This window comes from Eulemur rufifrons, chromosome 20 (genome assembly GCF_041146395.1).
Source record: "Eulemur rufifrons isolate Redbay chromosome 20, OSU_ERuf_1, whole genome shotgun sequence".
Lineage (NCBI taxonomy): Eukaryota > Metazoa > Chordata > Mammalia > Primates > Lemuridae > Eulemur > Eulemur rufifrons.
Window position 1 is genome coordinate 40,158,562 of NC_091002.1, and position 12,614 is coordinate 40,171,175.

The 12,614-nt window shown below is 46.0% G+C and overlaps 1 protein-coding gene across 2 annotated transcripts in view; it reads right to left on the reverse strand.

Moving 5' to 3' along the window:
• The window catches only part of ZMYND8 (zinc finger MYND-type containing 8), a 113,260-nt gene that overhangs the window by 49,575 nt on the left and 51,071 nt on the right, over nt 1–12,614 (reverse strand). For both annotated transcript variants that reach the window (XM_069496091.1, XM_069496092.1), the window contains exons 9-12: nt 12,109–12,164; nt 9,341–9,418; nt 7,885–8,000; nt 3,033–3,514 (exon numbers count right to left, since the gene is read on the reverse strand). In XM_069496091.1, coding sequence (XP_069352192.1) covers nt 3,033–3,514; nt 7,885–8,000; nt 9,341–9,418; nt 12,109–12,164 — 732 coding nt within the window. The remainder of the gene's footprint in view (nt 1–3,032; nt 3,515–7,884; nt 8,001–9,340; nt 9,419–12,108; nt 12,165–12,614) is intronic.

Genomic DNA, 12,614 nt, shown 5'->3' on the forward strand with positions numbered 1-12,614 from the left:
ATGACCCAAGCACATACTAGTAAAGGGATATTTTAGGAAAGGGACTTTAAAGTCTACTGAAGGCCTGGCGCGGTGGCTCACGCCTGTAATCCTAGCACTCTGGGAGGCCGAGGTGGGCGGATCGTTTGAGCTCAGGAGTTCGAGACCAGCCTGAGCAAGAGCAAGACCCCATCTCTACTAAAAATAGAAAGAAATTATATGGACAGCTAAAAATATATATAGAAAAAAAAAAAAAAAATTAGCCGGGCATGGTGGTGCATGCCTGTAGTCCCAGCTACTCGGGAGGCTGAGACAGGAGGATCGCTTGAGCTCAGGAGTTTGAGGTTGCTGTGAGCTAGGCTGACGCCACGGCACTCACTCTAGCCTGGGCAACAGAGTGAGACTCTGTCTCAAAAAAAAAAAATAAAATAAAAAAATAAAGTCTACTGAAATAAGGGATCTACTAACTTCTCACCTAAAATGCCAATCAAATGACGAGGGATTTGTCACAAGTGTGATGCCATTGATCTTTCTCCTTTTGTACGTCTTGAGGGAAGAGAGAAGCTAAGTTAAACACATTGCACCTATTCTCATATTCCTCTACAACTACATTTTTTGAAATGTGGTGCAGGAAACCAACAGTGGTACACATACCAACATGTTTCGTTTTACTAGTTATGTATTAATTTCATGTATATTGGGGAAAACACAAGCAATTTAAACACCTGAGCCTATCTATATATTTTGTTTAGTTTGGGACGAAGCTAAGTCACAGATTTAATATTTAACTATGTAATAAAATATGGCAAAAAATCATGGCAGTGAAAGTTCAGGCAACAGTGATTCACAAAGTTGCTGCCAAGGTTAAAATCTAAAATACTTCCTTCCAAAGCATGCTCTCTATGGGAACTAACAGGCCAACAGGTTTGCATCCCATTTTGTGTACTTAGCCTAAATGGAATCATGTCATGGAATAAAAGCGAGCTTTTAAAGGACTCTGGGCAGAAGCAAGGGGGCAAAAGGGAAGATTTTTCTGAAATGATGTCAACACAAATTATGTTAAGCCCAGAACAAAACTCTACAACTCAACCATGAGTACCTACGACCATGGTTGAATCAAAATTGGAGAAAGAGACTATAGCCTTTATTAAGAAGAACCAAAAACCACAGGTCACTAACTCCCTCCACCCTTCCTACAGCCACTTGGGAAGCAATACTTGAAAATAACCCAACAAAACACCACAACTAAAATGGGTGGAATTCTTCTGAGTTCACAACTGACTAAGTCCCCATCATTTTACCCTGTGGGTCTCTTGGAGAACTAATGCTTGTTCCTTAAACAGTTCCTATGTGAAGGAGAGAGGGAGGAGAGGAGGAGGAGGGAAGAGGGAGAGGGGAGGCAAGAGGGACAGGGGAGGGGAGGGGAGAAGGGAGGGAAGGGGAGGGGTGGAGGAGGGGAGGGGAAGGGGAGGAGTGGGGGAGGGGAGGAGTGGGGGAGGGCAGAGGGGAGGGGGGAGGGGAGAGGAAAGGGGAAGGGTGGGGGAGGGGAGAGGGAGGGGGAGGGGAGAGGAAAGGGGAAGGGTGGGGGAGGGGAGAGGGAGGGGGAGGGGAGAGGAAAGGGGAAGGGTGGGGGAGGGGAGAGGGAGGGGGAGGGGAGAGGAAAGGGGAAGGGTGGGGGAGGGGAGAGGGAGGGGGAGGGGAAGGGGAGGGTGGGGGAGGGGAAGGGGGAGGGGAAGGGGAGGGGAGGGGGAGAGGAGAGGGGAGGGGAGGGGAGGGGGAGGGGAGGGTGGGGGAGGGGAGGGGAAGAGACTTTTCAGAAGTCTAGTGATCCAATCCATTGATGTGCTTCATTCATTCTACAAAACATTCCAAGACACTCTGACCTCACATTTAATAACTATAGATTTTACTTAAAAATCCAGACTTCCCATTCCTCCAGAAGAGGATATGAAAACTCTGAGTCCATGTTCCCACATGGCGACCATGGGCTGGAGCCCATGCAGTTCACCCCCCCACCACCCCCCCACCTCTCCCGCCAGGTCCTGAGGGCCAGCTGCCTTTTCTCATCACACTAGGTGTCTCTGTGCCACACCTCTCCAAGGTGGAACAACAAAGAACTAACTGTGAAGGCAATTTTCAAGAAAAATGAGAGCAAAACCACTTCCTTGTGAAGGCAATAAAATTCATTAAGTATTTCGCATGTGACCAAATTATGATTAGGTAGAAAGAATACCATTTAATCACAATTACTTCTCTTACTCTCAGCCAGCACCCCCAACTGTGCCACCTCTCTGATCCAAGTAGCCACCTGATCCGTGTAGCAATCACCATAATAATACAGTAGCTAATGTTTTGTGCAGCACTATTTTAGGCACTGTTCTAAGTCCTTTATTAATTCATTTGATCCTCGTGAGAGCCTACAAGGTGGGCAGTATTATGATTGTCACGTTACAAATGGGGAAACGAAGGCACACAGAGTTTAAGTACCTTACCGAAGCCAAACAGCTAGTGAGTGGCAGAGCTGGGGTTTGAGACTAGCCTCTGCCTTCGTAACCACTCTACTCCAGCACGTCTCAAAAACCAACGCGACTGTTAACCAAGGTGACCTTTAAGGGAGTGGGATACCTTTGGGGAGAGAGAGTATTATTTTCAACCTTTCATGGTTCACTAAAATTTGAGCATTTAGTGAGTGTATTGTCTTGATATAAAAAGAAACTTTCAATTAAAGCAAAATTCTTGGGAAAGAAAAAAAAAAAAAACCCTTTATGAAAAGTTGTGATTCGTCCAAAAGGCGGCGACATCTGAACTGAATTTGGACAGATTTCTGGCCATCTCCATCCACCCACTTCTAGGAATGACCTCCAGCCGGCCTCCTGGGAACATTTCTCATTTTTGGGTCCCCAACAGCAAGAATCCCCTCTGGCTACGTGTATTAAAATGTGCTCCGCCGCGGTTCCCTTTGCGTGCGGCCATGCGCCCCCGCTTGCGCCCGACAGCCCGGGCACCGCGGAGACCGCGAGTCCAGCCGCCCCCTCCCCTCCGCGCCGCCTGACCTGTGCTCTTATCCAGGAAGTCCAGGGACTCCTCGCTCGCGCTGAAGTGGCTCGACGTGGGCTTCTTCTCGGGGTCCTGCTCCACGTCGGAGCCCGTGTGCACGGAGGAGTTCGTACTCGTGGGCGAGCGCGGCATGTCCGACAGCGAGATCCTGCGCCCCGCGCCCCCGCTCAGCATGGGTTTGCCCATCAGCATCTTGGGGGACGCCGTCATGTCAAAGTTGAGCTTGATCTTCTCCTGCTTGTCTATCTTGGCCGTGCCAGCGCTGGGGTTGGCGGGATCGAGCAGCATCTGGTACTGGCTGTTGGGCGTGTAGGGCGTCCTGAACGGGGAGTAATTAAAAACCCCGAACTTCCTGCGGATGTTCTCCACGTACACCTCCATCTCTTGCATGGCGCTGTTGAAGATGCTTTTCGTCTTTTTCACAGAAAAAGGAATTTCTTTAGACATGAGGTAGCAATTATTTATTGGAACCCAGGCCCTAGGAGGGCAAAAGAGAAAGATTTTTTTAAGTCAACTTTAGTTAATTTCCGAGGTTGGGTTTTTTTTTTTTTTTTTCTTAATGTGACCCAAAATAGCCTAGCATGTTTGCCAGGATTATTAAATACATATTCTATTTTTTTTTTTAACTATTTGGTTTGAATGGTTAATTAATGATCCACTTAACAGACATGTTCTACCCCAAGAACAGAATATGAACAAAGCTCCGCGAAAATGTTAAAAGACTCACTAGACTTAGACACATTTTAATCCGTTAAAAAATAAATCCCCTTTGGTTTCCAGTTGGTAGAGAGTAAGAAATCAGCGACTGCATCTCAGCCACCTCCGAAGGGAGAATTATTCCCCAGATCTCACTGAGCTCCACGCAGACATAAAGAGCTTCCTTTTCTCCTGGCCATTCTAAATGGGACTAGCAGGAAACTTTGGAAACCCACATCCCGAACAGAGGTACATGTTTTTGAACGTGAGATGATTGGCACAGAAAATCACCGGAAAACAGCACATTAGCCTTCAGGTATCCACCTTCCACCTTCCATCCTGGGCCGGCTCCGTCTTCCTACCATTGACACCAAGTGCTCCGCAGAGACCCATGAGAGCAAAAATGACAGCAGCGGCTTTTCTGGAGCCAGTGACCCACAGCGGGAGTTGGGAACACGGCCACCGCTGCTATGGGCAACAGCAGAGCCGACACAGGGACATCCAGGACAGAAGGCTGCCACACAGATGACTCCCCAGCCTCAACCCAGTTTGTAGCTGGGAAACTGGCAGGAGTGAGCTTTTCCAAGGGGCCTTTTGGATTTCACAGACCATAAACTCCAGCCAGGCATAAAGTAATGGGGAGCAAACGGGACTTCAGCGAAGTAGAAAACTCACGTCTAGGTCAACAGGAGAAAGAAGCATCTACTCGGTCGCTATCCAAGGGGACCATGTAGGAGTATGGACCCAAACTGCCTAGTCTTCCAGTGTTTCAAAGAGAAGCAGGAAAAAACTGTACTTTTTATGTTACCTTTTTACCCCATTTCAAACAGGAAGCATGTGATGTTTATTTTTAAGAGAAAACAACCCAGGGGAAATAAAGCATGTCCTTGGGGCAGATTGTTTGCAACTCTTGGTGATACTAGATCGCAACATAATCTAAAACTAAATAGCCTAAAAATATCTAACTGCTCTCTCCGAGTGCTGGAAATTACCAGCTTCTCCTACATTCCGACTGCTCTCTGCTGAGACCGGAAGAACCATTATCTCCAGCAGAAGGGAAAGCAGCTGAGCAGGAGCTCTCAAGGTAAGAGTTCGCCTCAAGGGGAGGCTCAGTTAGGACTGGGTGGGTGAAGGCCAGGACTGGACAGGACAGATCTGAGACCCCCCCCCCCAAGAGTCAAGCAGCTCCACCTGGCGCTTATCAGCCAGTAGGTCTTGTGACCTGTCCCTGCCCTGCCCAGCTCCATCCCACCCCTACTTTTGTGTGGTATCAAGGCCACACAAGTGCCTACCATGAATTGCTTGGCAGGAAAGTAAAAGTGTTTCTTTTCCTTAAAGCAAGCCCAGGAAATATTTAAATGGCAATTAGAGTTGCTTTACAATATAAAGCCTTTGGGAGGGACAAAGTCTAGAGTCAAACCACCTCAGTTCTAACTAAGTCCAGCTGGGCTTCTTCCTAGCTGTGTGATCCTGGGCTAGGTATTACCTTCTCTGGGCCTCAGTTTTCTTATTGGTAAAATGGAGATAAAAAGAGCTTCTACAGAAAAAGCACTTAAAACAGTGCCTGTTGCATGGTAGGCACTCAATTCATGTCAGCCTTTTTTTTTTTTTTTTAAACTCTGTAGGCATTAAGTAAAATATTTCCTATGTTTTTACATTAACTGTGTGTGTGTGTGTTTATGAAATAAACCCCCCTCCAAAACAAATGCAAATTCTTTTAAGGGACAGAAAGCATGCAGTGAGACTCCAGAACGTGCCTGGATTTGTGCGAGAGCCCTCACAGGCTCGCTCTGGTATTTACGAACTTGACGATTAACATGCGGCATTTCTGCAATTCCTCATCCTGCTGTCCTGACCTATTTCCCTCACACAGGTCCAGGCTTCTGTCTCGACTCTACAACCCCAAGCATGAGGCCTCTCGTCTCGTTCCTGGGTCTCACCCAGAGCAGGCTGTCGACAAACCTGCCCCGTTCTGCCTTAGCAACGTCTGTCAGAACGAAGACCCCTCCAGGAAGCTATGAGACTCCCCAGCCAAAGCCCCCCGGACCTCCACAGCACTGTTGCTCCACCACCGTGGAATGCCCTCAGCAGCTGCCTCGGGGGCTCCCCACCACCCAAAATGAACAGCATGTCACACTCCTTTAGCAGGGACAGAAGACAGGACAGGCAGGAAGAGGGGGTAGGAAACTCGTGGCCATCGGACTCATGCTTTCTTTTCCACAAAGGAACGGAAGGGGTCTGGCTTCCACGACAGCCCCCATATGGAATCAAGGCCTCGAGCTGCAAGTTTTGGGGCAAAAGCCTCTGCAAAGCTCCTGCATCCTTCCTGGTGCCCTCTAAGCCACCTTCCATGGCTGTCGGTAAGGAGTGAGAGACTCCTGCAGAGTGGTCACAGGGGAGACCAGAATCATCAACTCTAAGGGTCTGGGAACATTTGGTACATGGGAGTAAGCCCTGCTTTCCCGCCACCCGCCTATATCCCTAAGTGTACATATCCATCCTGTGTCGCCCCATAGAATAATATGTGGATGAATGAAGTATCACATTGAGTGAAAGAAGCCAGATGCAGAAAAAAAAGATACTATTTGCTTTCATTTACATAAAGTTCAAAAGTAGCCAAAGTTCAATACACGTAACCTAAACTTTTGTACCCCCATAATATACTGAAATAAAAAAAATTAAAAAAATAAAAAAGAATCCCAAGTCATCGAGACAGTTCACACTTGCCATGCACTGATGAAGAGGTGGGATATACAGCCCACCACCAATTCTCCTGCTTTTCAAATAAAAAACAAACTCCTGCACCCCCACCCCATGACTCCTCTCCCACCATCCTCTCCCTCCCCTCACCCTATGTAAACCACATTGTCTTCCTGGCTTTTCCGGAATACTCTGAACCTGGAACACTCTGAACCTCGGCCATTCCGTACCCCTGAGCCTCTGCTCTTGCTGGTGCGCCACCTTCCAATCTGAGATTACCTGGTCTATCTGTTCACCTGTGCATTATCCACCTTCCCCACCAGGACGTCAGCCTGCAGACAGGCAGGGGCAGGACCTACGTGGCTCACTCGCATCTAGTGCACAGCCTGGCGACAGCAGGCACCAGATATGTATTTCTTTGCATGAAGGAATAAATGAATTTTAGAAAGATTTCCAACAAGAGTGGTGAAAATCAAAGTATAATACTTCCTACTGCACCCAGCACCATCTCGACTAATTTCCATTTTATCTCCTGACAATGGACTGTTGGGATTCCTAGTAAATGATTTTGCAGATTACTTTCGAATTCACGCTTTTTCTTTGATCTGCAAGATGACGAGCAAAACTTAACAAAGAGAGCATTCTTTTCAGATTCTGATGTTTAAAAATATAAACTGTATCTTCTGTATATTCTGTGTGTATATTTAATTTTTAGGACATGTATTTTAAATAGTCTCCTCTACACACTCACGCACTTTCTCAAACTGCCTGGCAGGGCTCTGAGAGAGTCTTTGCATCGTTCAATCGTAACATAACTTGCTAAAAGAGAACTAAGATATTAACCGCTGCTCATCTCGGCCTACCTGTCGTTCTCAGCACGCAGGGGGCTCCATGCTAAAGGGAACTGCTATTAGCTGGAATAATTCGCTCTGCCTGGTGCACAGGGAAAGGGGAGGGCAGGAAGGCTGGGAGGAGGGCTCACACCTGTCAAAACAGCAACCCCTTATAATTTCCCATTGTAACTTCAGAGAAAAGGGAACAGGGAGGGAACTGCTCAGCACTATGATAAGAGATTCATTTACTGGCAATCTGGGGAAATACTTCTGATCCCTGAAAGCATTATTTTGAAAAGCAATTTACACAGAGGTTTAATTTACTCCAGGAAAAAAATAAAAAAGAAAAAGAAAACAGCAGCACGGGACCCATTCCAACACTGGTTTCATCAACAGAACCAGTAAAGTAAGATTATTTTCTAACATACCTGAGAAAACTGAAGCCCACGCATTATCAAGCTAAACACAGTACAGGAAAACATTTCTCAATGACAAAATCAACAGCTGGTATCATGGCAATAAACACAGTGATACCCCACCCTCCACTTCTTTTCCTCTCCAATGACAGTATCAAAGGTTCAGTGAAAGCTACACATTCAAAGCCAAATATAATACCCACCTGTCGTGTTGTCCAAAGAAACGGGCATCAACCTGCCCATCTTTATCCCTCAGAGCTTTTGCAGGCCAGAATGGAAACCCCTTCAGTTTTGCCCAGACCAAAGGATGTGGATTGCTCTAGGAAAAGAAACAAAATCCACAGTTTGTACACATTTGACAGCAAGGTACACATTAAGGGTTGGTACATGAGGATGAAGCAGGGTTGAGGGACACAGGTTCCAAATGGAAAGAGAAGAATTTCAAGCAGGGTCTGCCCACGTGGTATTCCCTAGAAAGTGTGGCCATGATGCCTGGACAAAACTGGAATGGGGTCAAACGGTGAAATTGAGAAGAAATGAATGATGGCAAAACCAGGCTAGAATCCTGGCTGTGCTATTACCTGGGTGGCCATGAGCACGCGATCTCACCTTTCTGTGCAACATACACAGAGACAGTAATACCTACACCCTCCGTTAAGTTTGGATTAAATGTGCATCAAACCTAGCATGTAGTAAGGGGCCATATTAGCTACCTTTATTCTTTATCAAAAGCTACACTGAGCTTTAGCTACAAAGGTGTTAATCTCCAAAGTCAGGAAGAGATGTGAAATATGTTTTCTCAACTTTACTTGCCCAATCTATCCCCCTTGAACCCTATAACCCTCCATCTTTCCAACACACACACCAGCCCACTCCAACAATGTACTCCTCTGATTTGGAAAATGCAGTTCCATGGAGGAAGCCAGGGTGACTTTCTTCCCACCAAGAACCATTATTTGGGGAGACTGTGGACTTAATCCAGGGAAGTTATTTCCAAACCTCTTAAAAGAGGTCCAACGAGATTTGCAAATGACACACTGATATAACACTCATCTTACCACCTGCATTGCTCTGGCCCATCCCACAGCCCCCTCTGATAAGCTCCCTTTCACCCTGCAGTGCACCCAGGCAAATAAACCCAGCAAAGGGTGATGCTTCCCTGGCATGTGAACTTTCAGCCTAAGAAGTTTATCCTACCTGGATTATTTTCACTCTGCCATAACTTTATCGATAAAAGATTATTTTAGGATGGGTACGGTGGCTCATCCCTGTAATCCTAGCACTCTGGGAGGCTGAAGTGGAAGGATCACTTGAGACCAGGAATTTGAGACCAGCCTGAACAAAAATGAGACCCCGTCTCTACTAAAAATAGAAAAAGTAGTCAGGCATGGTGGCGTACCCCTGTAGTCCCAACTACTCAGGAGGCTGAGGCAGGAGGGTCGCTTGAGCCCAGGAGTTTGAAGTTGCAGTGAGCTAAGCTGACGCCACTACACTCTATCGGGACAACCAAGTAAGACTCCGTCTCGAGAAAAAAAAAAATTCATTTTAAAACTCCATCCAAAGTTTCATCTAATAAGCCACCTGAAGAAAGCTGTCTCGGGGTAGTCGCCAAAAGCACAGGGTTCAGTAAATGAAACAAGCAAAATGAATCCAACTTACACAAGGCTCACAAAACCAGTTATCTCGTTTTTGGCAAGCAGCTAGATAACATTCTGGACATACTTCGATTTCGTTCATCTGTAAAGCAAAAATACATTAGAATGCGTCACCCCAGAGGCCTTACATCTGGCTGCCCTCAATAAATGCTTGATGATTCTGAAGGATAAGATTAAACAAAGTCCCACAGCAGGAACACCGTGGAGATGAATCCAAACCACTCATCAATCCCAACACATCCACCCAGCCCAAGCCACGTCCCTTCTCTCTGGTCCAATACGAAAGCCGACTCCCTAGCGCCTCTGGCTTCCACTCTGCCCCCACTGTGGCCTTCCCCATGCGCCAGGCAGAGCCGCCATTTACAAACATAAATCTGATCTTGTCCTTCCCCTGCCTGAAAGCTTCCAGTAACTTGCCCTGATACCAGCAGTTCTCTGTCGGGGCAGGTCAGCCCTTCCCTCCACCCCTGGGAACACGTCTGCAGATGTTTTTGGTTATCACAGCTGGGCAGGGGGGCACTGCTGAAATCTATGATGCACAGGACCGTCTCCGCAACAAAGAATTCTCTGGCCCCAAATGTCAATAGTGCCAAGTTGAGAAACTAACAATAAAATCTAAACACCAGATCAGTTCCTTCCAAGCCAGGTATGATGTGGCCTCCACCCACCTGTCTGAGCTCATCGCATACCAGCTCTGCTCCCCAGGCCCTTCCAGCCGTTCTGGCCTCCTCTGCTTGCCGTGCCCAATTTCTATGCACCTCTAACCACACGGCCCAGAACAGTTAATTAGTACCACGTTGCCCTATTTTATTTCCACTGACGACAATGTGAAAATGCAGTTAACTTATTTATTGTCCTTTACTTTCTGAAGAAAGTACCTGCCCCTAGAGTGAACATCATGGCTTAGATTCAAAGGCCCTGGAAGCTCCCTTCTTGAATCTAAATTCAGACTCTTCTATTTACGGTTCTGTGATTTTAGGGGAAGGTGCTTATCTTCTCTGACCCTCGATATCGCCATCTGTGGAAGATGGATGATAGCGGTGCCACCACGTAGGGTTGTTACACAAATTAAATGAGATAAATGGAAAGCACTTCAAGTGACGCAGCAATCAAGGCATCAGTTAACATTTACTGAAGATTTAGAGTGCGCTGGTATCATTCTAAGTGTTCTAAACACGTTAACTCGTTTATTCCTCACCCCCTCTGTGAGGTAAGGCTGTCGTTACCCCATTTCACAAAGGGAGAAAATGAAGCCCCAAGAACTCAAGTAACTTGCCCAAAGTCTTACAGCAGCGAAGTGGCAGGGTCAGGATTTGAACCCAGGCAGTCGGGCTCCAAAGCCCGTGCACGTCACCACTGCACAGGTATCTGCTATGATCTCCCTATCATCATCAGCCTTGTTTTTCTCTTCACCTCCTGTCACCACGCAAGGTGCCATAGCAGGAGCTCAGCGATCACAAGAGTGATTGACTGACTTAATGGGTCAATGAATAAATGAGTGAATGGATGCATCTCCTTCTAGCCCGCTCTGCTTCTGGGCTATTCCATAGGAACGTATTTCCAACAGTCCATCACTACTTGTTATCAAAGAAATGGAAACTAAAATTCCAGTGCGAGGCTACCATTTTTACTGATCACATTGGGAAACAGGGAACATATGTAACTATATTTTTTAAATTAGAACTCTCGGTGTTGGAAAGGACACAGAAAAACGACCACACTCATCCACTCCAGGCTACTGTATAATTTGCTACAGCTTTGCTATTAATAAAAGACAATCAAGAGGGCTCTACTTCAAGCCTTTGCCACATTTATAACCTAGAATTGCATTTCTAAAAATTATACTAAGGAAATCACCGGAGGTGCAATCACCTTGTTATGTTAAAATGCTCATAAAACTGGATACTACCAAAATGACAAAAAAGGAACAATGAAATATTATAAATGTCCGTGAATTGTACATAGGAATATTATACAGCCAGGAAATATTCTGTTCTTCCTGTGTGTTTAATTACCTAGGAAAACAGAAAATGCTGAAAATAAACTAAGTGCAAAGGCAGTTTATAGAGCTCTCTATATACAAATATACAGACATAGATGGATCCCAATGATATCCAAACAGATTTTCTTTACAAATGAATGAATGAATGAACAGGAGCACACAGACAGGATGAAGGTCATTACATCTCAATTTTTTATTCTTACAGTTGGGATCTAATAAAGGCACATCATTTCAGCTGCCAGCCTATCCCACAACCACCACAGCCTCAGGGCTCCACAAATCCAACAAGTTTATTCTACCCACACCATCAAAAGTGTGGGTATTTACAAGAGGGACACTCTCTCCAGGACACCTGGGCCACTCTCTGAGAAACACTCAAGGCCTTTCCCCTAAATGTCAAAACCCAAACCTCTTCTGCAAGAGGAGTGAAAGAGACCTAACTCAATGCCACAGATTACGGGGCCAAAGTCAGAAATTATGAATTCTATCTAGGCAACCAAGAAACCTCAGGATATCCAGTGCTTGCCCATGACTTAAGGGTGAAAAAAAAAATCATTTCCACCTCCCTTAGATTAGGCTGTTTAGTGACATATGGGGACCCCTCTTTGTGGCTTCTACTTTCCTTGCAGAGTAGAGCCTCTGTCTGTGCCTCAACAAATTCCAAAATCACCTTGGCTACCCACAGGGAGATTCTGCAAATGGAAACAGCAGCAGCTACCCCAACCCCTCACTCTGGGCGCACCTGAAATGGGACAGTGGGAAACACATACCTCATGTTCACAGATTTTGATGACTACTTTCGCTATTTGCGTCAATTTGTGATTTCCTAAGGGAATAAGAAAATAGGATTAATTCTAACGGAAACACTACAACACCCAGCCTGGGGATTATTCTTCCACCACCACCATTTTAACTTGCTGTCCCCCAGGATTAAGTTTTTAAAGGCTAAGAACCTGAAGCTTCTGGCTTCTGATACTGGTTCAAATTATGTATTAATAATTTGTCCTATCAAAGTTGACCAATCTTTGGTGCCTTGATGTGTTCTCTGAAACTGAGCGATTTATGTGGCTTTCCCTAGAGATCGTGGATTTGTTTTCAAAATGCTTTGACATCCTAAAGGAATTAGTTAGTGGAAAGGAACCTTATTCTACCCACTGTTGCAGACTCCAACCCAAGAAGGGTATGAGGGAAAGAACTAGAGCCGGTGTGCCTGGTGCTTTGAAATGCATTTTCTTGTTAACTCCTCAAGAAGCCGCATTAGGAAGGAAGTTTGAAA